The 25683-nt window shown below is 36.6% G+C and overlaps 2 protein-coding genes across 3 annotated transcripts; one reads left to right on the top strand and one right to left on the bottom strand.

Annotated features, from left to right (window-relative positions):
* Positions 1–244: 244 nt before the first annotated feature.
* On the bottom strand, positions 245–14565 carry LOC121422715 (uncharacterized protein DDB_G0284459-like). Its single transcript, XM_041617887.1, has 6 exons — positions 14031–14565; positions 8727–8875; positions 7086–7299; positions 6746–6802; positions 6457–6588; positions 245–5414 (listed from the first exon to the last, which is right to left on the bottom strand). Exons 1-6 carry the CDS (start codon positions 14212–14214, stop codon positions 5266–5268), a joined length of 885 nt encoding a protein of 294 aa, XP_041473821.1. The 5' UTR covers positions 14215–14565; the 3' UTR covers positions 245–5265.
* Positions 14566–14942: 377 nt separating this feature from the next.
* On the top strand, positions 14943–25097 carry LOC121422956. 2 transcript variants are annotated; one of them, XM_041618204.1, is made up of 3 exons: positions 14943–15436; positions 21565–21649; positions 23094–25097. In XM_041618204.1, the coding sequence occupies exons 1-3, from the start codon at positions 15020–15022 to the stop codon at positions 23381–23383; spliced, it is 792 nt and encodes a 263-aa protein (XP_041474138.1). In that variant the 5' UTR covers positions 14943–15019; the 3' UTR covers positions 23384–25097. The 2 variants fall into 2 exon arrangements, with proteins under 2 accessions (XP_041474138.1, XP_041474139.1); XM_041618205.1 differs by lacking the exon at positions 23094–25097 and adding an exon at positions 20024–20380.
* The last annotated feature ends 586 nt before the right edge of the window (positions 25098–25683 follow it).

Raw genomic sequence — 25683 nt, 5'->3', positions numbered from 1 at the left:
ATGAGGGCACCATTATAAAGGGTATGAAATTTCCTACAACTTTACTACACAATATTTTGTGGATAAACTAATCGTTAGAGAGTTACAAGCAATTGTAATCATGACTATTGAAAGGAACGAATAGGACTCGTGACCCCAAAAACAATGTGGCACAGGGGGGTTTTGTGGCTGGCACAGGGGATTAGCATCGGATTAGCACTGTGGCATTGGGTTAGTAGTGTGTATGGCATGTTAAGAGTTAAAGAGGAAAATGAAGCAGAGAGAATTTAATGTTTTCTTAATCGCCAAGGAGAGGAGACTCTGGCTGTTACATACTTAGAATTGGGACAGTCGTCAAAACATTGAGTAACTCACTTGATGATATTCATAAGATTGTTTCCTCATTTGAGAAACTAGTGCAGTCATCTCTCGGGCAAGGTGTGTTTAATCAATTCAGGCTCAGCTACCAAAGGTCGATGTGCCCATATTTTCGGGTAACCCACTAAGCTATCCTCTGTGTAAAACTTGTTTGCCTCTACTGTACATTTAAAACCACTCGATGATATGGAGCCAAGTTGAATCTGCTACACAGTTGCGTATCTGGGAAGCCAAAAGAAATTGTGCAGCACTTCATTTTAATTGGCTCACCTGATAAGTATGAACAAGCTCTGGAGACTCTATCCAGACGGTACGGCAATCTGACGGTTGTGAGCTCAGCCTTTACCTCTAAGCTGAATTTGTAGGCAATGCACCAACAGCCATGACGCATCCGGACTTCAAGATTTGTTAGACTGCTTAGCAAATGTCGTTGCAATAAAGAAATCAATAAAGAGCCTGGGGATTTTGGATTTTACCCAAGAAAACTCAAAACTTGTCGAAAGGATCCCCTCATACCTAAAAAGCAAGTGGAGGGATGAAATTGATCTTTACAAGGAAAGACATGGGAGACAAGAAGACCCTCCTTTCATAGCCTTCGTTGATTTTGTGAGGAGAGTGGAAGACAAGGCCAATATCCAAGAGCTCAGTGCTTCTGTGCGGGAGCAAAAAAGCCAGCCAACCCAAAGCCAAGCGGAAAACATGCTCGTACTTTCGCAACTGAAGAAAAACCTTCCAAATCTTCAGGTAAGACCTGTCCATATTGTAGTGATAAACATCTCATTGAAGATTGTTTCAAGTTCAAAAACATCACCCTCAATGAGCGGCGGGCATTCTTCTTTGAGAAAAAGATGTGCTTTTGATGCAGGATGTACAGCAACCACAGGAGCAAGAGTAAGGCATGGTGCTCTAGTGCAGTTTGTGAAGGGAGACATCTATCCCGTTTCCATTCATGGCAGAAAAATGCCAGTTCAGCAGCAGGAAGAAACCAAAAAGTGCACCTCGGTCTGCAGTCTTCAGGACATTCAAGGGAAGGACCACTAAGTCTATGATCGTTCTTGTATGGGTGATGAGTGCCAGTAACCCGTCAAAATCATAGTATGCGATATTGGATGTAAAATCCAATGTCAGCTTCATATCGTGCAAACTGTTAGAAAGGCTAGACTTCCGAGGCAAAAAGACCAACCTCAAACTGATTACACTGCATGAGTATGATCACAGAGTATGAGAGTTGCAAGACATGACAAACTAGAAAGCTGCCATAGCCAAGAGGTAAATGCAATCCCATGACTTTTTCACAAATTTTCCAAATTCCCTGACTTTCCATGACCACAAATTTTTCCAGGATTTTCCATGACTGTGGGAACCCTGCATAGTACATGATGAAAGAGACCATCGTTAAGGCTACATGAAACACATAGATCGATCGAGTGCAGCACATAAAATGATTTTTTTTTAAGGTAGGAGCAAAGAGAAGGGGTTGAGCATTGATCAAAAGATCAAAGTGAAGAGCAGGGCAAAAGAATGAAGGGAGTGAAAAAGATATTGATTGATTAAAGCTTATACAACAACTGTTTGAGCAATAAAAAGTATGAGAATGGAGAAGGACTATTAGCTTGTCAAAATGGTTTTTATTTGATTTTATTATTTTATTTTCTGAGATGCTAAAACACGGAAAAGGCATTACAATCCCATCCACTATGTGCAAAACAAACGGCTTTATTCACTATGTCACAAAGGATGAATAGGCTTGCATCAGTTGCTCAACTACCTCTCTGATCGTACGCAGCGACCGATCATTTTCGACAATACGGCATTTCCATCAGTAGCTGAGTACGATGTGAAAGAAACAGAGCCGATCTTGCTCAGCGATCGATCGTTTTGATGCTTTCACACCAAGACATCATAGGTCCCTGGATACGCTTGCTCAGCAATTGTACCTTGGTGCGAAACCAACATGAGTATGCTAACCTGGCTTGTATCATTAGTGACCAAGTTCAAATAAATATGTCTTTAAGTTAACCACACTTTCCCATAAAGCAATATCAAATGGAGGGATATCCTTTGGTAGTTTCTCAATTGCATAATTACTGACAAATATTCTAATTGGTAATTTTTTATGGTATTTTTAGATGGCTCAACCAAGAGCCAGGACGTACTATGTTTTTGCATGGTCTGGTCAAAGGTGTTAGAAATAAAATTCATAATAAACTTCCAAATATTATAAAACATGCATAAACACTTTGTTCTCCTCAGGATCATAATCCCAAATGTTCATTTCACTACCCAAAAACTGCTTTTATAAAACATGCTGGCTTCTATTTTACGGCCAATGATTCCTGCCAATCAGAAGGCAGCATTTTCGTCAACAATTTCATAATTAACCCTATATGTGTCACGGGCCGATGAGATCGGCCTGGTGCCTGTCGCCAGAATGCACGGGCCGATTTGGTATGCCCATTATTTTATTGGCTGCTGGTCAGTATTGACACGGCCTATGGGCTAGTAAGAAGAGCTGTGATTGGCTGAAACAATAATGAATAAATAAAAGAATGTACGGAACCCAAACAGGATTTATCCAATCACAAGAGTTTTCAAATCTCAAGATTTTTCTTTTGTTCTCGGTTGAAAAGAAGTTCGTCTGATCAGCTCGATGTATGTTTACGATGCGTATGTGTGTGTGAAATGCATGGCATGTACCGGTATACCGTATACTGTAGCTGTGTGTGTGAGCGGTGAATTGATTGTATTTAGTGTGCGATGTCCGACTTTGAGCAATTGTAAACAAAGCTAAAAAGTTTGAAATTATGGCTGATATTTCAACTCCTTCGGATTCTGGTGGTGGTCGACCGAGCTTATTTGAGACTTTTGCCATTCCCGATAATTTGGATGACACAATTGAAGGATCGGACATTGAAATGGAAGATGTTTCAAGTGACGAAATCGATAGTGATTGGAGCATGGAAAGTGGTGAAAGTGCAAGAAGCAGCGGTGCAGAGGCAGCAGCAAGGCCAGCCAGCCCGGCGGTAAACGTCCACGCAAACCGCCAGTGGATCCCCGTGCAGCCACCAGAGACAGCTCATAACCCAGCGACAATGCCAAGCTTTACGGTGAGACAAACCGGTCCCTGACAAGCCCCACCTCGGAACAGTGACCCGGTATTGTATTTCGAGTTGTTCTTTGATAAAGCTATGATAACACACATCGTCAGAGAGACCAACAAGTATGCAAGAATGTTCCTTGCTAATGAGAGTATTGTTGCGTGGATGAGGGAGCATCCAAGCTCACGATTCAAGCGGTGGCCTGCGGAGGGCATTACATCTGAGACATTGAACAAGTATTTGGGCCTCCTAATCAACATGGGCCTCACACAAAAGAAGAAACTCTCAGAGTACTGGACTACTCGAGCAAGCCAGAGGACCCCATACTTCAATGAAGTTATGCCATTTTGGCTCTTCACGCTTGTCAATCGGATGTTACATGTGAACGATCTTGAAACTCAAGTTCCTCGAGGAGAAGACGGCCATGATCCATGAAACAAGATCCATCCTGTCTTGGACAGATGGAACTCTTCGTTCAAGAGACACTATGTTCCCGAGCAGCATGTCAGCATCGATGAGTCGATGATTGGCATGAAGAACCGCATGTCGTACATTCAGTACATGCCGAATAAGCGTCATGCTAGATTCGGCATTTAAGAAGTTCGAGTTGTGTGACGACAACGGATATGTTCAGCATGTAGAACTTTATGCTGGAAAGGAGTTCCACATCAGGTATGGAGAAGGCCAGGCACATGGTGTCGTCATTGAGCTCATGACAAGGGGTGATTTGCTCGACAAGGGATATCATCTCTACACGGATAATTTTTACACCAAGCCAAAACTTGCAGAAGAACTGTTCGAGAAAAAGACATTCTTGACAGGTAATTTGCTTTTTCTTGTGAATTTTAGGGTTTTTTTACTGTGTACAGTATTGTATTCATTTCTTGTGCTAAATTTGTGTACTTAAGTATACTTAGTTTTATTTTGCCAACTCTTGTTTCTATCATATGACGTCCACTTTTTGACAATGTTTCTAAATGTTTTGTTTAGAATAATGCAATGCAGCAATATTTCAGAAAAAATATTTTTTTTGGATGAAATGTTGCATAATTGGTATTCTTTATGCTTTGATACATGCCAGTTAGCAAGGTCATGTGACCTTTTTTTTTCCTTTTTTTTATCTGGACATTTTCATTTAGTAATGACATAAATCACAACGTTCATACATACATGTTCAAACTCTCAGTGAAACTCATACTGAAAAGAGGAAGATAAAATAGAAATGTCCTTATTATGCAAAATTTATTACATGACATGCTTACTTCGATTTTATCCAGTAATAGTAATGCATCTTCAGATGAGAAATAAATGTTTTCTGAAACCTAAATAAATAATTCTGAAGTTATATACCCTGTATAATGTTTATCCAATTTACATTGTAGAGTATTCTGTGAGAATTTAGAAAATGATTGAAAGTGCATTCCTGGCAATGACGGTTTTTTAGTGTATGCAGGCACCAATTTCTGACACAGAGGGCGCTCTTTACTTGGAAATTCAAACAGAATAAGAAATAAAACATTCAAAATTATTTGACAGGATTCTTATCAGCTGAACAGCATAAAACAATTCAATTATTCACTTTGAAAATAATGGAAAAATTGACAATTCAATTTTACGCATTTTTTATCCTGTGACGCGTTCTCAATAATTTTTTCTTGGAGTGGTCAAAGACGCTCAAAAACAATCCAGATTTCAACAGTTTTCCGATCGTTTACGGCAAATAAAAATTTCAAATGTGGTTGATGGAATATTGCTATTTATGCCAGATGAGTGCCCGCACATGCCCAGTCAAGGACATTTGAGTCATATTTCATGACATATTGCATAAGAAAAAAAAAATACTTGCCTCTCCATCAACAGAACTGGAATTTGTTGCTGTATTCAAGGCATCCAGTTCCTTTGGTGGGGATGAAACTGTATGGGGTGCTGTAGGCCGAGGGAGAGATGTAGGACATGAAGCTGTGTTTTGAGAAAGTGTGGCAATAGCTATTCATTTTATGTATCGCATATAACAATATCACTCTCAATAATTTGAGTAGAATTTATATAGTGTACAGAGTTATAAGAATGACCACTAAAATGAACCTTTAGTGTTTTATTTTCATTTTCTGATTCAATATACAGAATACAAGTGTGCCATGCATCCAATTTGTTTAAGTAATATTTTGCGATTTGAAATTAGTAAGGGTTTTATCTCAGCACTTGTATCCAATTCAGAGTAATAAAGAGGGGGGCAAAATCAGGCAGGGCTTTGGTACTCTCATCCAAAACTGATTCAGGCCTGACTACACACAAAAGTTCATGGCTTTTATAGTTTTATAGTGTTCATAAAAAACAGAACTTTGTGTACATGCATGGTACTTTGTATGAAAGAACTGTTTTATATACATTCACCATATTCATTCTCCAAATTATTTAAATAATAATGGAAAAAGGCCCCCATTGATTCTCAATGAGGTACAAACAATGATGTACATGATCCATGAAACAAACAATGATTCACGTAATTGGACCAAGAATTTTTTTTAAGGTTTCAATTTTGATTTTCATCTTTTAATATATGAAAGGTGCTGAAAGTATCTAGCATCATTGAGTCTCTCAGTAGCATGTCATCATATCATCAGAATATATAAATGTACAAGTTATAGACCTATGTAGGACATGAAAGAAGGTATCAGTAAGAACTTGAAATATTCCAAATTGATCTATGAATTATCATTTTATGGTATATTCAACTTCCGTACACTACATGTTAACACCGTTTTGTCTAAATATTGTAGCTTCACCTCCCTTTTATATAAGTTTTGTATACCCCCCCCCCCCTGAAAGCAATTGCACGATGGGAAGTAAGAAATTTAAATACGGTACACTGAAAGAAATTATCAGTTAGAAAAAAAGAAGGAAAACAACCAGAAATACATAATGAATGGCTATAAAAAGGGTGTCTGTAAATGAAGAGTTGTTTCTTACAGGAATGTACAACTGCATGAATAAAACTTACAAGATGAGGTGCTGGCTGAGGATGCGGTGGTGGCTGAGGATGTGGTGGTGGCTGAGGATGCGGTGGTGGCTGAGGATGCGGTGCTGGGCCTGCTGGCCACTGATGTAGTTGCTTTTGCTTGAGAAGTATCACCTGAGATTTAAAAGATGTTTGAATTCAAATTATAAACAGTAATACCAGTTTATTTTTCATGTTACAGTTGGGGGAAAAATAATTGTCTTCATGTTTTTCTGAGTTTAGACATATGTAGTTAGTTACAATATGGAAGTAACAAAAATAATTAACTTACCGAAGAGAGAACGTGCGGAGGCCATCGAAGGGGCAATAGGCTTGTGTTGAACCAATGCTGAGATTTAAATAAGATAATGTATGATGAGGTTGGCTGTCAACACAATATCAAGACTCTACAGTACACTCTTTTAATACATGTGAAAAAGGATTCTTATATTAAGGCATAAATTCCTGCTTCTGTGTAATATTGCAAAAAAAAATAGTGTACACTGTTTCTTTCTTAAATAATGTCTTCGGTAATGATTATGAAATCAGTGACATGGCTTCAATATATCAAACAAATTATGGGGATATATTCTTTGTTACATGTAATATAATAGTCCTGTTGCTCATTTTACCTTTTGGAATTTTGTTGAGGACTTCTTCTTGAAGCCTTCTGTTGAGGTCGCGAAGTGTTTGGTTTTCTTTTTTTAACTTCGCAACCTCAAGTCTCAGCTTCTTCTCTGTGCTGTCTTCCGAGGAATCTTGCTTTCTCTTCGCGGCCAATTTGTTTGAAATGATTTCTTTCAGCGCCGACTTGTTGGCCTTTGCCATTGCAGAATTTTGTTCTTTCTGAAATTGAGTAACAATGAATGGATTATTATTTAATAATATAACCATACCAAAAATGTATTTTTTTAAATCTTTTTTTTTGGGGGGAGGGGGAGTTGTCCTGATATATTTTATCTTACAGGGAATGTCAATCAAGCTGCCAAGCCTATATTTCGCAAATCTGACAGAAACAGATACATACGTACTTATTTGGTGGAAATTCAAAATAATCCTAAAACCAAATACTCTTCCAAAGGAGAATGAAAAATTTAATTAGGTTTGACCATTTGTAGTTTTGGAACTCATATTTTTAAAGTATGGTGGGCTGCGAAATATATGTTGCATAGCATGCTCAACTTATTTTGAAATTTCCTTTCATTATCACTCTCGTTGCAAAATATTAAGGGGGGGGGGTATTCTACTTATGTGTATTGGACAAAAAAAGAATAATTGATATGACGATGACTACATCCACAAATTGTAGAGCTGTAGTGTGAACAGGGTTTCAAGAATAGTCATTATTAGTCATTATTACATTATATAGTCATTATTCTTGATCATCCTCTCTTCTCTGTCATTCATCAAAATTCCACCCTTTCTTCCATCACCTTCTTTACATTCCTTTAAACATACCAGATTCCCTCTTCCATTCCTCTCTTTTGTTCGTACTCATGTCCACTCATACTCTTGCTAAGTTCTTATTCTCTGATTCATTCTCTCCCTCTGACTTAAGTTCATTAATATTCAATAGCAGCTATTCATTTGCCATTTACATGTATATTCATGTATTTCTTTTATTTGCTACCTTTGCTACTTGAATATTTATTATATTATTTATCTCTGCAAATCAAGCATGTAATCATTTTATGCCAAATAAACCCCTGATGTTCAAAGTTGTTCAGCCCAGGGCAGTTCATCACTGGCAATCATTGAGTTAGCCTGTGGTTGTCCACTTCATGTCTCTGTAAGTTAGAACCACGCCCTTTGCCTACTGCTCTGGCCATTCATTCCCCACACATGTACCTTCTACTATATTATACCCATTTTCTCCACCCAGGAAATTAACATTTAAAAACATTCTATTATTCCCAATTGAGTAAAAGTGACAGTGTGCAGAAGTGGATCCTGGTACATGAAATTTTAAAAGCATAGGGCCCAAAGAGTGCATTTGGGAAGCATCTTGATACATGTACATGCATAACAATGAAACACAAATGCAAACATTATATCTATTACATTTAATGCCATCTGTTGATTGTACATGTAGCCTTGAAATACACTAAAGCTTGAAAAGTTCATGACCTGATCAGCATAGAGCTGTATTAACAGAGTTGACAGAAAAACAAATACATAAAAAAGATCCAACAACAGCTTTATGAGATATCACTCTTATTTTAACCTTGCTACATGTAGCATTGGAAAAGGCATAAACCCCCAAAAACTATTACCTTCTTCTTTGCAAAGTCTGTTGCATTCTGTTTGGCAGCAAGTTCTGGTGCCTGCTCATCCTCCGTTTCCTCGACCAAGGAGTCTCTGATTTTCGGAATTGCCATCCGAGGCCCATCTCTTATTCTCTTTTGTATCTCCAGTTCAGTCTCTGTTAAGAAACATACATGTATTAATCAGTATGTATAGGCCTACTCTTTAGTTTGAATACTACTCATTACATAAAAACATTCTCATTTACATTACTAGGTAGGCCTAAAATAATGTAATTGCTTGTCCATAAAAGAACACATTTTTTTCAATTTTCTACATGTATGATACTTCTGTATCAATTTGTACCAGTCTTTACCTGTATGCCAACTTAAAGATAAATTCCAGTTTTGGTAACGATCTCAAAATGACTTTTTACAGAATCTAATATAATGACCACCCAAGTGTCTGTTTGTATGAATGAGAAATATGTACAAAAGGATTCTGCGAGAAATTGTGTAATTCCTGAGAAATAAGCAAAATAAGTATGGATTCGGTCACTTCCGTCGGGTCTTTATTCCAGCAATAATACTAATGCACTGTCCCATGTGTGCCTATCTGTGTTGGGGATCTTCAGTGTGAACGTTTTTCAGCGTAGATTTCAAGATTTCACAAAGTTCAGTTTATGTAACTGTACCAGATCTAGATCCTCGATGATATACTGACAATTAAGCCTGGTTTTACAGACTTTCTCATGAAATCAGTGTTTCCTGCAACTACTGGAATTTCTCTTTAAAAGGGTGTGTTCAGTGTGAGTTTCCAAATTTAAACAGCAACACGGATCATGTTAAAATCATGATTACAAAAAGCAGATGTAATGACCAATGACCAATTTATTGAATTTTAAGGTTTATCAATATTTTGTGAAAATAGTTATATGCTTATGGTCATGAATATTCATTAGGTGGGCTGATGTCACATGCCCACTTCCTTTTTCTTTTGTGAAAACATGAAATCATAAATGTTTGATTTTATCATAATGTGTTTAATGATGTGTTTTCATTATGATAATACGTTACAGCAATAAATAACTACAGTAATGCACATTATAATCAGATGTCAAACTGATTGGTTTCAGTTCTCGGTAGAAAAATGTTGAATAAACCTCATTTCATATAAAAAAAATACAAAAGAACAAGTGGGAATATGACATCATCAGCCCATTGCAGGCATGCCTAGAACTGTTTCACCTGAATAAATCTTTAAAATTTAACTTTGATATTTGTCGCACGATTTCAATCAAATTTTCAGTAGTTTGGCTCTGTGAAGTCTACTCTATTTATCAAAATATACTGTAAATATCTCCAGCCTGGACCATCCCTTTAAGCTTGCTCTCACAGTGGAAGCCTATACAGATCTGACCTTCTTGCAATGGGTCAAACTGAGCATGAAAGCTGCGCTAATGAAAGCCAGATTTTTGAAGACGATCAACATATTTAAATGGCTTTATATTTTCAATACTGAATGGTGTATCGTTGATCGTGTTTGTGTTCAGTGTTTTGCTGTAGACTCTATGAAGAGCTCAGTTGCAAAAGAGTTAGGTCCATTTTAATCAAATTTGATTTTTTTTTTTGGGGGGGGGGTCTCAATTTATGCATTTCCTGACATTGTACATGTAGCTCTACAGTGTGTCCCAATAAAAAAACATACACTTGAAATGGCTGCCAAATAAAAAGTGTAGCTTTCGGGGGGGGGGGAGACTTATAGAAATGAAGCCAATAAAGTAAACTTTCAAATGACACAAAAAAGTTGGAAAACTATTCATGCTTGAGCGAGCACTGCCCACTGAAACAAAGGGTATGAAAATTAAGGTGGGCTGGAATTAGCCTTCCAATATCTTTCATTTTTTGGTTTGGAACTTGCAAAGTTGAGGGTTATTTGGTGATTTGATATAAGGATCACTTGTTCATGAAAATTTGATGTTATTAAACTAAAATTTAATGCAGGAGTAATCATGAATTGCAATTATTAGTGCAGCATTCTGTCTTTATCATGTGGATGTAAAAAATGTGCTCAGTCAGGAGAAGAGTGGGTAATATGACTTAGGTAGGTGAAATAGGTTTATTGGATAAAGGTCAACAGAACATTAAGCAACCGCTCTCTCCATCTCGCCCCCCCCCCCTTCTCTCCTGATAGGCTGGGCAGGAATTAGCCTAACATTTGTTTGAGTGGTTAGTCCTTTGGAACTTGCTATTAAATGAGATAAGTTTTGGTTTGATATGCAAATTTCATGAGTTACTGAAGTGAAATTTAATGCATGGGTGAACAGTAATTGTAATTTTTGTGTAGTATATTCATCTTGTGGGCCTCAGAAATGTATATGAGAGTCAGAGTAATGTGATGGTACCTGTTACAAGGAAGAAGCCGAGATATGCACAGACTTGGTTAAAAGTGCATTGTCTTCTTTTTGTCCTTTTACCAATTAAAAGTCATATGTACTCCCCCTCCACCTCCATTTCACAGCCCCCCCCCCTCTCTGTCTCACTTCCTGGATTGTAGCCTATTCAAAACTTACATGTAAGTTTGTAACTGCCAAGTGACCGGTGGCTGATGGTCATTTTTTATGGAATGATTACAGTACCAAGAAATATAATGATTATGATAATTAATTAAATAATGTATTGAAAAGAGATATTTGATTGATCACATTGCACATTGAATGAGTTGATTAAAGGACTAGTCCACCCCAACAAAAACTTGATTTGAATAAAAAGTGAGAAATTCAACAAGCATAACACTGAAAATTTCATCAAAATCGGATATGAAATAAGTTATGACATTTCAAAATTTTGCTTCAATTAATTCACAAAAACAGTTATATGAACGAGCCAGCTACATCCAAATGAGAGAGTCAATGATGTCATTCACTCACTATTTCTTTTGTTTTTTTTATTGTTTGAAATATGAAATATTTTTATTTTCTCGTCATTGTCATGTGAAATGAAGTTTCATTCCTCCCTGAAGACGTGGAATTCCATTATTTTAACATTTTGTGCTTCAGGCAAGGAGGTCCCCTAATCGTCAAATTCGTAAAAATTGAAATATTATATAATTCAGACAATAAAAAACAAAATAGTGAGTGACATCATCAACTGTCTTATTTGGATGTAACTGGCTCGTTCATATTTTCGTTCATACTATTTTGTTAAAAATAAGCAAAACTTTGAAATGTCATAACTTTCTTATTTTACATCTGATTTTGATGAAATCTTCAGCATTGTGCTTGTCTGATTTTTCTCTGTTGATTCAAATCAACATTTTTCTGAGGTGGACTTGACCTTTAACTGATAAAATGATGATTAAATGATTAATAGGAAAAGGTTGATGCCCCAATTCAAAATTAATCATTAAATCAACATCCTGCTCTGCACTTCATGCATACATGACAATAGCAAAGTCTCTCAACAGGAGGGGAGGGGGAAAGAGGGAGGGGGCTGAATGTTCTGTTGACTCTCATTCCATTAACCTAATTCTCCCACTTAAATCGTATCCCACCCCCTATTCTCCCTACTCCCAAGAACACATTGCTGAGATCCACATGATAAATTGAACATACCAGAGGTCACAGTAAAAAATTGTTCATACCAAGGACAAAGACCCCAAAATATAGGAATTCTCTTTTATGTTAGAATACGTAAGACATGGAATAGCCTAAATAATGATGTTGTCACTGCCCCAAGTGTGCACAGTTTTGAAGCTGCCCTGGATAGATGCTGGAAAAATGAGCCAATAAAATATGACTACGAAAGCCCTGTTCCCGAAAGAGAGCCAGCCATCTTGAGGAGGAAAAACCTAGAACTGAATACAGAGGAATAACATGCCTTCATTCAGAAACTTCCCTAGGTATCCCTAGGTATAAATTTGAAATGCTTCTCCAAAAGAGATCCAAATAATACAGTTGAAATGCTGCCCAAAAAGTGTAATTTTTGTTCACTCATGCATTAAAGTTCAATTTAATAATTAATAAAATTTGCTTAAGCAACCAAAACTGGTCATGGTTGATCATTAACTTATCACAACGGCCTTTAACTTTGCAAAATCGAAAGGATTTGTTTTTAAGAATATTAAAAAAATAAGTAGATTTATACCAACACAATTTCACATGGTAGGCATGCTAGGGTATCATGAAAATTCACTTTTGCATACATGTATAATATGGGAGAATTTATTTCCTTGAGTGGACCTACCTGTAACCTTCAGTTATTGCCAAACTTTTCTGAAGAGCTCATTTGTTAGGTCAATTTTTCATATTTATTGTTTTCTGTCTAAAAACCTAGGCCTATGGATTTTTAGTCGCTCTGACAACATAAATGAAATAAGAGGCAAAAAAATATATCTTTTCATTTAAATTAGATTTGCTCGCTTGCAAAAGGGGTCCTAGATCCAAAATGATAATTAAAAAAAATATATAGGCCTAGCTAAGGTCAATGCCTATATAGACTAGGCTATATCGTCACTAGGCCTATACTTTATCACTTGTTCACTGCTACCATCCTGCCTGTAGTCAATCTACAGGTAGGACTATGGTATGCCAATGCTGTATTGAGCACACACTTAAAAAAAACATGAAAATATCACTTTTGTGGCCCATATTACTAATTTCCATACAGTTGCAATTTATTTTTCATTAGTAACGTGGGAATAATTTTTGTATTTACCAGAACGTTCAAAAACTTGAATTTTTGGCATACTTTTGTGTACGCCCTCTATTGGTGGAAAGTAATATGGCAAGAAAATTTTCATTTTTCAATCTCTATTTATAATATAATTAAGAAAAAAATAATTCATAAAATTGAATTTCCATAAGAGCCAAGTTATATAATGAATAGCTGTAATGAAAACTGACAGTGTAAGAAAATCAAGCATTTGTCCCATAAAAAAGAGAAAATAGGCCAAACATTGCCACCCTTATTTTGCCACACATGCATGACATGGTCATGGAGATGTAACTGAGATTGTGAGAACAAGGTTATATCATAACCTTGTTCATTGAATGAGTGTACTATGTAGGCTATAACCTGGAGACAGGTACTGTAGTCTAACTTAGACTTATTTTATTTACGTTTAGGCCTACATGATACAAAAAGTGAGAATAAAAAAGTTTTTGTTTTCTCATCAGAAATAATGGTCCAACTCCAAGAATCTACGTTTTAACCCCTTTTTTGCAATCCATATTCATATCATAATCAGAACAGAAGAGAGGTGACTTATTTCATTTTCAAGAACAATTCACTAGATCTGTTCTATTTCTAGCTATAATCTAAGTGATAACGTACCTGCCAACATCAGTATTTGGGCTTTGTAGAATACATCCATCCCGTCGTCGTCGCACCAAGCCACCATATAACACTTGGACACTTCGTGAAACTTCGCATCAAACCGTTTGATGTCAGTGATGGGAATGGTAGCCTTATAATTATCCCTCAGAAACTTCACATATGCAAAGTTAAACTTGGTCATGGTGACAAAACAACACTAGAATCACCACTGCTGGAATACACGGTGAAACTATTATTGAAACAGATTTTGACGAAATTTGACAACACAATAATAATGGCTGATCTCAGAGAAAGTAGTGAAGACGGATCGTGGTCGTTTCCAAAATGAGCTCGCTGCGAGCTAGCTATCTGCGCTAGCGCTGGGCGCGAATTCGAATTGCGCGGGCATTTAATACAACCGGAGATCGTTCTGCATGATAGTCTTTACTTTCATAATTTTACTTTTGACCTACGGTATTAAGGTAATTTTGTACATCTAGTATATTGCCCAAAGTCAAAGTAAACAAATTAAGAGCTCAATTTATATCATGATGCATTATTTGTAATCCCAAGAATTGTCATTTTATGTATGAATGAAATTAATATGACTGCTTAATATGACAAGTGGTACCGTACGATAAGACTAGATCAAACAGCCAGTGAAGGAATCTGCTGACCTAGCTCAATTCGGATAGCGCTCAATAGAGATCTTGGGAGGTGATGGCCAATTTGAAATAAATAGTTGCCACTAATTATTTTTAGTATTTTAATAAAAGAAAAGCATTGAAGTGTTAACATAATATGTATATATCATTAATTTATTTTTTTCTTTAAAATCACTATGCCAAATACCTTGTAATATTTTTCTTAACCAAGCGCGATGTAACAACGGACGGGACACGCGGCCGCGGAATTCGGAATTACTTTCACCTGAGTCAACTCTAGACTAGGATTTAGAATATTTTCGTAATAATTCTACATATTTTGCAGCTTATTTGTTGATACAAATGGCACATCCTAGAAAGAGAAAATATAAAGATTATCTCGAACCAAATTCAGAGAGCGGGATTCCGAGGACAACTAAATGGAGGCAAGGCAAAGATGCAGAGTCGGAGGCCGAACCAGCAGCAGAGCCAGCGCCAGAGAATGAGGGAGAGGTTGATGATGATCCGGTACTAGTGCCGGCGGTACTGGCAGCAGCAGCAGTTGGCCGGAGGACGTCAACAGAAGATGAGGCGGACGAGAAAACCGGTACCACGAGTTCTGAACTGGAATTCGATGATGATAAATCATCATCACTGATTACATCAGCTGTATCGGATACAGAATCTGTTCATCACCAGTCCCGTGAACTTCGTCCTGGACCTGACATGCCTGATCCAGAATCTGATGTTGATCAAAGTTCAGAGTCCTCAGAGAGTCGGGTGAGTAGCCACTAATTATGTACAGCCTACAGTTACTAAATAAAAGGCCTACATTTCGCAACCCCGGGCCACTCATTCTATGAACAAGGTGATTACAATTACATGTAGCCTAGGCCTAGGCAGCTAGGCAATGAAAAATATGTGCAAAAATCCAAAAGGATTCTGGAAGAAATTGGTAATTGCTTAGAAATAAGCAAAATAAGCTCAGATGTGGTCTCTTCCGTGGGGTCTTTATTCCAGCAATAATAATACACTGTCCCTCGTGTGCCTGTGTTGCCAGTGTGGTCGTATTTTCAGCTATAGCCTATACGCTGTAGATTTTATGATTTCACAAAGTTCAGTTTTAATATGTAACTGCCATTACCAGTACAGACTTTCTCACGAAATTAGTATTTTACTGCTACTACTATCATTTAGCTTTCAAGAGCCAAATACATGTAATTTAGTGGAATGATCATGATCATTGGGAATACAGTCCAAAGAATTTGCTGAAATTACATGTATATATGGGATGAATCCCACATGTGCAAAGACAGTGTATACGTGTAATTTATTAGGATAAGTTTATACTATAGGACAAGTCCACCCCAACAAAAACTTGATTTTAATAAAAAGAGAAAAATTCAACAAGCATAACATTGAAAATTTCATCAAAATCGGACGTAAAATAAGAATGTTCTGACATTTAAAAATTTTGCTTCATTTCACAAAACAGTTATATGCACATCTTGGCAGGTATGCAAATGAGGGAACTGATGACATCACTCACTATTTCTTTTGTATTTGATTATATGAAATATGAAATATTTTGATTTTCTTGTCATTGTCATGTGAAATGATGTGTCATTCCTCCCTGAACACGTGGAATTCCATTATTTCAACATTTTGTGCTTCAGGCAAGGAGGTCCTAATCATCAAATTCATTGAAATTGAAAGATTGTATAATTCAAACAATAAAAAACAAAAGAAATAGTGAGTGACATCATCAATTCATTTAGATGCAACAGGCTCGTTCATATCACTATTTTGTTGAAAATAAGTGAAACTTTTAAATGTCATAACTTTCTTATTTTACATCCGATTTTGATGAAATTTTCAGCATTGAGCTTGTCTGATTTTTTGTCTATTGATTCAAATCAACATTTTTCTGAGGTGGAGTTGACCTTTAAAAAGGTGTGCATGTGCAACATGTGCATCTAGGTGAATGTCTTAGTGTGTTAAGGTCTGACACCATCAAATCGTGCTGGAAATCTGGCACATATATGTACGCAGTGTTTGAAGGTCCGGCACCATCACATCGTGCTGGAAGTCTGCCACATACAGTGTTTGAAGGTCCGACACCATCACATCATGCTGGAAGTCTGCCACATACGCAGTGTTTGAAGGTCTGACACCATCACTTCGTGCTGGAAGTCTGCCACATACGCAGTGTTTGAAGGTCTGACACCATCACTTTGTGCTGGAAGTCTGCCACATACGCAGTGTTTGAAGGTCTGACACCATCACTTTGTGCTGGAAGTCTGCCACATACGCAGTGTCTGAAGGTCTGACACCATCACTTTGTGCTGGAAGTCTGCCACATACGCAGTGTTTGAAGGTCTGACACCATCACTTTGTGCTGGAAGTCTGCCACATACGCAGTGTTTGAAGGTCTGACACCATCACTTCGTGCTGGAAGTCTGCCACATACGCAGTGTTTGAAGGTCTGACACCATCACTTTGTGCTGGAAGTCTGCCACATACGCAGTGTTTGAAGGTCTGACACCATCACTTTGTGCTGGAAGTCTGCCACATACGCAGTGTCTGAAGGTCTGACACCATCACTTTGTGCTGGAAGTCTGCCACATACGCAGTGTTTGAAGGTCTGACACCATCAATTGTGCTGGAAGTCTGCCACATACGCAGTGTTTGAAGGTCTGACACCATCACTTTGTGCTGGAAGTCTGCCACATACGCAGTGTTTGAAGGTCTGACACCATCAATTGTGCTGGAAGTCTGCCACATACGCAGTGTTTGAAGGTCTGACACCATCACTTTGTGCTGGAAGTCTGCCACATACGCAGTGTTTGAAGGTCTGACACCATCAATTGTGCTGGAAGTCTGCCACATACGCAGTGTTTGAAGGTCTGACACCATCACTTTGTGCTGGAAGTCTGCCACATACGCAGTGTTTGAAGGTCTGACACCATCAATTGTGCTGGAAGTCTGCCACATACGCAGTGTTTGAAGGTCTGACACCATCAATTTGTGCTGGAAGTCTGCCACATACATGTACGCAAGGTTTGAGGGTCCTGACAACACATTGTGTGCCAGTAATCCACCACATTCATGAACAATTTTCACAATGATTCAATTGAAATATGTAATTTGAAATCAGTTTTGAACTTCATCATAAATGTAGATATTTATTGCTGACAAGGGGCCCACAAGGCTTAGTAATGATCGTAGAACTTTTTTCTACCATTGATTGCATTGACTACAATGTACAATCCATCATGAAAATCAAGCCTTTGTGTTATGGGACCCAGGACTTCCATAAAATTGTACATGTAGATGTCAGTTGTAATGTACATGAGAAAGTGGACTGTGAAAAGCGTATTTTGAAACTCCTATATAATCAAGAAAATAAGCCTTGATTTTTTTAGAAGTCTTGCGAAATCACTTCAGCCTCAGTTAAGAATATTGTTACATGTATGTAGAACTAGTAAATTTAAGAAACAGTGTTCCATTAATTGTTGGCTATCATTTGATTTGTTCCAAACATGTATAAGATAATTTTTTTCATTTTCTCAGCATTTTGGGTTTTGTTAAATACACTCCTTAACTACATGTAGGAGGCTTTAATATGGGATTGCTGCCTTTGCTTTTTGCTGCAAAATTAGCAGTCAGTTCTTTAATAAATTATGTATGCAAGTATTAAAAACAGTGAAGTGGATTTGTGAAAAACTCTGTCAGTCAAAGCTACTTTGTTTTTTAAATTTTGTTTTAAAAAAAATATAACAAATTGCAAACCCTAATTGATTAGTACGTGGCATTTATACCGAAGCTGCAGAGCGATTGTGGCCGGAGCAAATGTCATGGAACCTGTAATTAAGCCCAAACCCTGCTTATTTTGTTTTATATTTTTTTATCATGTGGGCAGTTTAAAGGTAATGGAGTGACATTCAGATAAAAAAACATAACATTCAAAAAAATTTCTCACCCATATTTGTACCATATTTGCAAAGAAATGTGACCTGACTGTACATGTATTTCCTGAAATTCACTCATACATGTATTAATACAATATTTGTTTCAACGGTACACTTTAAATAAGATGGATATTTATAAACATGGTTACTTATTGACAGAGTTTGGGCATCCATTTTTTAGGATAAAACATATCGCTCAAACTAACTACCTCAAACTCTGTGAACTTTAAATTGCTATCACAAGTTAGAGTCATTGATTGGATTCTCTGTTTTTCAAGATATAATATCTGCATTACATTAAAGAAATGGGGTACTATTTTTGTTAAGACTTAACACATAAAACCGTGGCATACCCAGTTATGGAGTGATGTTTACACAGTGACATCGGAAATATCCACACACAGGCAATATATAATGAATTTATATTTGAGAATTTTCTTTTATTATGATGTAAAATGATGACCTTCAGATTATCCAAAAGAAAATTTATACAAAACTAGCAATAGTTTTCTGTTAAAGTGAAATTAAGTAGAGAACAAACAAAAACCAACAGAAGTCCCATATCAAATTGTTTGTATGGTTTGGATTCTCCTAAAGGAGATGCATAAAAATATGGCTAATTATGTTTCCCTTGTGTACATGAAATTCCATATGAGTCTTGATTTGATAGAAAACTTTCATCCAGATTTGAAATACATGTTCAGTGTTGAGCCAATATTTTTCTGAAAAGGTCCACTTTTGCTTGGAATTGCCCATGTGTATTTACATGTATTTGTTTTGTTTGTATAAACGTGTTATGCAATGTAGGTTCCCTATTAATACCAGCATATTGCTGAAAGGCACCTTCATATGAAGATATTGTTGAAATAAAAAAAAATGAATGAAACCTCTCAAGTTGATCGGACATAATCTTGTTTTTCGACCTCTGAATGCGCCAAGAGGCATTTCAAATTTTGTATGGTTGCCGTTAATGTAGATTGTTCTCTTCTGATCCAATTATCGGTTTATACAGCGTTGCATATGAATCATTTGTAATTCAGGTTTAGTGAATTCTGATACAAAATATTAAAAAAATTGACATACATTTCAAGTTTCAATGTACCTGTTTGAAGGTTTAGAATGGGGAAAACAATTGGTCCACTGAATTGATTCTTCTCTGGTTAAAGCAGATAGTCAAAGAAATGTGACTGGCACATGTACTGTATAGGCTGTGAGCCAAACTTGTACATGTGTATGTATTAGGGAAGAACATCTGCTGCACCAAAGAAATTTGGAGTCACAGTCATAAAACAATGTGGAGCAAATTGCAATGCCAGGAAAATTATTTCCTGTTCACATTTTGAATCTTATTTGAAAATAAACGATCACTTTATTATTTTATTTTCATAACTTGCAGAAAAAACATTGCAACAGAAAAAAAAGGAGTCTTCGCTCAAAAGAAGCTGTTAAAGGGAGGTCTAAAAGAAGGAGAGTTGCCAAGAAATTAAGACTTCACAAAGAGAAAGTTAAAGCAAAAGAACACCTACATGTAAATTATACATGTAGTTCGAGCTCATCTCAGAGTACAACGGCTGATGATTCTAGCTCCCTGGAAAGCGCGTCGACAAAAGGGGATAAACACAGACACAATCCATTCTCGTACAAGAAGGATGAATTTTATTACAATGAAGATCCATTGGCAAAAAAATTTTGCCAGTGGCGAACTCTCCATCGGAAGATGCAGCTATTAGAAAAACAGCCGATTTAGTAAGATGTACGTATACATGTAAGAATGATTATCTAGCTTTCCGAAAGTTTTTGTCCACCATCACTTATAAAGGAATCATCACCACCTTGATCATCACAAGCTACAATCCTATATCTCAAACAAATATAAGCTTTCAAATGAATCTTCATATATAGTTTAAACTATAATTTAATGATGAAATTGTTTGATTAATTGATTACATGTAAATTCCCATGTTTCCCTGTGTAAATGGTATAAAATGCCAAAAAACAGTTACTGGGTACATGTAAGCTGATAAAACCAGCATATTTGTGAATGTTCAAATAGAAGGAAATAAAGATTGCATGTACTGTACTGTAAGAAGTATACAAATTCAAGGTACATGTTCATGGAAATTTTCAAGATGTGATTGAGTTTTGTGATTGAATTGCTGATTATGTAATTTTATACATGATAGTAAATGAAGTACACCATACATGTACATGTATGTACTACTAAGGGACCAGGCTACTGTGGTGTTGTAATTTGGGAAATCACACGTAAATGTGGGTCAGAATTTCAAAATGTGTACATTTGCATAAATCTGCATACTGAAGTAATAAGTATAGTGTATATCAACAGTTTTGGTCATTTTATTCAAGTGTCCAGGACTTGAGAATGCTGATTTTTCACATGATAAAATTGAAAATTGGTAGGGTCTGAATAGTTTGATTTCATAGTTCTATCTTTATGATAGCTGGTATTGGACTCTTGATCATATTGGATAGAAACGAGTGATGGAAATAGGCATTGGGTCTTACCGGTAATCACAGGTGTGAACTTTAAAACGAACTCGATATTAATGTCCTCATTGCATTTGAAGAATTTGTGCTCCTTTGTAATTCTTCCTATTTGTGCTTTGAACCAAGTACATGTAAATTCCTTTGGAAAAGTGTATGTAAATGAAATTACATTACAGCTCCTTCCTTGAAGTTGTTCGGAATATGTTGCTGTGCTGAAGCACCAGCCAGGGCAGCCATGCAAATGTATTAATCCATGAGAGGGGCAATTGTTATGGCATGCAATGTACAGTATATTTTAACCCCCCTTTTGATTTTGAATTGAATTGAATGGACATAATAAGGAATAGTCCCCAGGCCCCCTTCATGTTTGTGTGACTTGGGTCAATCACATGTGAGGTCTTTACTCTTTTTAATTTATTTATTTCACAGATTGAACATGGAAAAGGGGATGCCTTGGATGATTCTGACTTTGCAGGAGAGGATAGTGACACAGCTGAAGGTGGTCCGGGTACAGGTGTGTATGATTTGAAAGAGCTGATTTATATTTTAGTCTACATGTAAATATCCTTTGTTACATGTACATGTAGATCAAAACTTTCACATTTTTTCAAATCTTTAATCAACAAAGTAGAGATTTTGAAATGATAGTAATGAGCAGGACTAATCAATTTTCATGCTTGATATCGGCCCGTAATATTACAATCCTAATTCATGCACACTGAAAGGTTGTTTCATTTGTGACTCTTAGTTAATCCACTGCAGAATTGCCAGGTGAGAAACTAAAAGTGTCAAACAGAACTAAATGGCTGTGCCAATGCAAGGATTTTAAAGTCACAGGCCAATAAATGTAAGCAAGAATATTATACGACAAGTCCACCCAAACAAAAGTTGGATTTGAATAAAAAGAGAAAAATCGAACAAGCACAACACTAAAAATTTAATCAAAATCTGATGTAAAATAAGAATGTTACAGTATAAAAAGTTTTTGATTTAATATGCAAAGGAGGGAACTGATGACATTGATCACTCACTATTTTATTGAACCCTGTACATATAGAATTACCATTGTTTAACATTTCATGTTTCAGTCAAGTTGGTCTTTATTGTCAAATCTGTAAAAAATAAAATGTTATATAATTCAAACAAAAAACAAAAGAGATAGTGAGTAAGGGACAGCATCGATTCTCTCATAAATTTCCATGTTACTTAATTGTGCATATAACTATTTTGTGAAAGATAAGCGAAACATTAAAATATCATAACTTTCTTATTTTACATCTGATTTTGATGAAATCTTCAGCATTATGCTTGTCTGATATTTCTCTATTAATTCAAATCAACATTTTTTCTGAGGTAGACTTGACCTTTAAGAAATAAATACTGTACATGAAGTAGTATTTCCATAGCTGAAATATAGTATCATGTGAAAATATAGATGTACATGTAGAAAAAAGTGGCTGATATTCTATAGTCTTAATGGATCTCTTAATGTGGAGTTGGTTTAAACCATTCACCATGTGTAATATGAAGATGGGAATGAAAACACAGGCAGAAAATTGAATTGAAAGATGAGAAACAGAGGATATTAGAGGCATTCTTTTCTTAAAAGTGAGTGAAGTCTTGAGAAGGACTGTAAACCAGATGAGATGAGCTGAATATTGAGTAGCGATGGTTTGAGAAGTAGCAGGTTGAAGTGAAGAGAGATTACTCATTGTTTCAGGCAGTGTGACTGACTCCATCTTCAGGAAGACGGACAGTCAACCTGTTAACTACTAATTGTCATCCTTCCATCAATTTGATGACAGATGTACATGTAATCCATTTACGACTATCTGTAATTAGGAGATCTCATATTACAGCATCTGATTGTATTAACGCTTTAAAGAGGATCTGTATAGTATAAAATATTAATTATCTTACAGTCTTTTAATTTTTTTATACACTACATTTTTTGGCAGACATCACAAGTGACGATCTGACTAATGAACGATACAATTTAGGAGAGGACACTGTTGGCACGGACACAAACTTGTCCACAAGTAGAAGTGATGAAGATGTTAATGAACGTGATGCCCTGTTCGAGGGTACACTTACCGACATTGGTTTCACAACAGATGAGGATCAAGATAGCGGAGAGGGTGAGGAAGCGGAGAGGGTGAGGACAGGGGAGATAGGGATGATGATGATGCTCTCAATGGCGCAATTTTCAATGGTTCCCACATTTCTAAAGCAGAAGCAATTCTCATGATTTTATCCTTTGTAATGAGGCATTGTTTATCATCTGCTGCCATATCCCATCTATTAGAGTTGATCAATATCCTTTGTTGTAAAGAAGTCTTCACTTCACTTACGTCAATCATGAATAGTATATTTTCTGGAAGAGCAATATCTCTCACATTTCATTTTTATTGTGTATCTTGCTACAGTTATGTCAAGTCTTTTGCAAATCTGTGTGAAGATCAAGTTCTATGTCCTCAGTGTAATGACACATGTGTCACAAAAAATCTCTGTAATGGCAATTTTTTTGTCACAGCTGACTTGTCTTCCCAGATAAGAGCCCTATTTGAAAGGGCAGATATTGCACCTCACTTGTCCTATCGCCAAACCCGCAAAAAAAATCTGATGATGCTATTGAAGATATTTATGATGGTGAATACTACCAGAAATTATTGGCTGATGAGGAACTGCTTGGAAATGAAGCCAATTTTTCATATGTTTAATTCTGATGGCTTACCTGTATTCAAATCATCAAAATATTCTATGTGGCCAATTTTCCTTATGATAAATGAACTTCCCCCAAAGTTGAGACATCAAAATCTTATCCTAGCTGGTGTATGGTTTGGTAAGGTAGAGCCAAAAATGGAGGTGTTTTTAGACAAATTTACAGATTGTGCAAAGAAATTGGCAGAAGAAGGTGTTACTTGGAAAAAGGGAGAAGAAAGAATCCACAGTAAGTTGTTTGGAATATGTTGCTGTGCTGATGCACCAGCCAGGGCAGCCATGCAAAATACAGTTCGCTTCAATGGTTATAATGGATGTAGCCTATGCTACCATCCCGGTAAACTTGTTGAAAGGGTGGTAAAGTATCCCATAGATGTGTGCAATTATAATGATAGGACAGATGAAGAAATATTGGAAGATATGGCACAGTCTGTTGAAGAAGATCGATCAGTGAGAGGTGTAAAAGGTCCAAGCCCCTTGATAAATCTACCACATTTCCCAATTTGTTGGGGTTTTCCCCCAGATTTTATGCATTGTCTCCTCCTTGGTGTAGCCCGCCAGTTGGCTGATCTGTGGTTTGCTTCCACAGCTCTTGACCCATTTTACATAGGTTCAGCGAGAGTAATGGGAGTTATCAATTCCTGCCTTAAATCTATCAGGCCTCCCAGCTCAGTTGTCAGAACACCAAGACCTATCAATGAACGAAAGTACTGGAAAGCATCTGAATGGTACATGTGGCTTTTGGTATACTGCCTGCCTTGTTTGTATGGCATTTTGCCCCATGAGTATTGGAATCACTTAGTTATCTTAGTTCAGGCATCATATTTGCTCTTACAAAAATCCCTCACAAATGATGATCTCCTTAACAGCGATCTTCTGTTTGAATCTTTTGTTGGTAGATGCCAAATATTGTATGGTGCATCCTCAATGACATTCAATGTCCATTCATTGACACATTTATCAAAAAGTGTGCGGAAATGGGGACCACTGTGGACTCATTCATGTTTTCCTTTCGAATCAGGTAATTGGAAAATAAAACGTCAGATACAAGGAAATAGAGGGATGATAATGCAAGCAATGAGAAAATTTTTGTTTATGCAGATGCTTCCGAACCTTATAACAAAACGTGTAGTTTCCCATGGAGTCAGGGTGTTTTGCAACATGATGTCTTGTTCTGGGAAGAAATCAGCACAAGATTATAGGCAAGATTCTGTTCTTGGTATGGGTACAGTCAGACGGCTGAAGGATTTTTGAATATGCTGCATTTATTTCTTCTGGCCTAAGAGTTGAAATAGATAGAATAGTAACCACGTATAAACGAATGAAAAGAAATGGCTTGCTCTTTTGTACATCTGAATATCGAATGGACACAATCAAGAGGAACAACCAGTTAGTGGTTTTTCTGACAAAAGAATAGGTGAATTGCGTAGTATCATAACTATGGATGACCAATGTTTCATGATAGTGCAATGGTTGATACTTGAAGAAATTGAATCATTCTGTGATGATGAATCTGATGCAAAAATAGCACATATTAAAACATGTACAGGAACTAACAATTTGCTGTCAGCCGTGCTTGCCACTGAAGCAGAAGTAAATTGCTTAGAATTAATTGTGAATGATGTAAGGTACATAATAACTATGCCAAATTATGTGGCATTGAATTAATGAATGACCTAAATGTAAGGTGGGTTAGTTTTTAATCTTGAGTAAAATTTAGAGAATGAAACCCTTGGAAAAATAAATCATTCTTAATATGAAAACAAAAAATATCAAAGAATAAGATCTATTAAAGTTAAATAAAAAAAAATACCCTTCCTGCAACTT

Source organism: Lytechinus variegatus, chromosome 10, assembly GCF_018143015.1.
Source record: "Lytechinus variegatus isolate NC3 chromosome 10, Lvar_3.0, whole genome shotgun sequence".
Taxonomy (NCBI): Eukaryota; Metazoa; Echinodermata; class Echinoidea; order Temnopleuroida; family Toxopneustidae; genus Lytechinus; species Lytechinus variegatus.
Note: the sequence above shows the minus strand (reverse complement) of the source record. Positions and strands in the feature narration are given on the sequence as shown.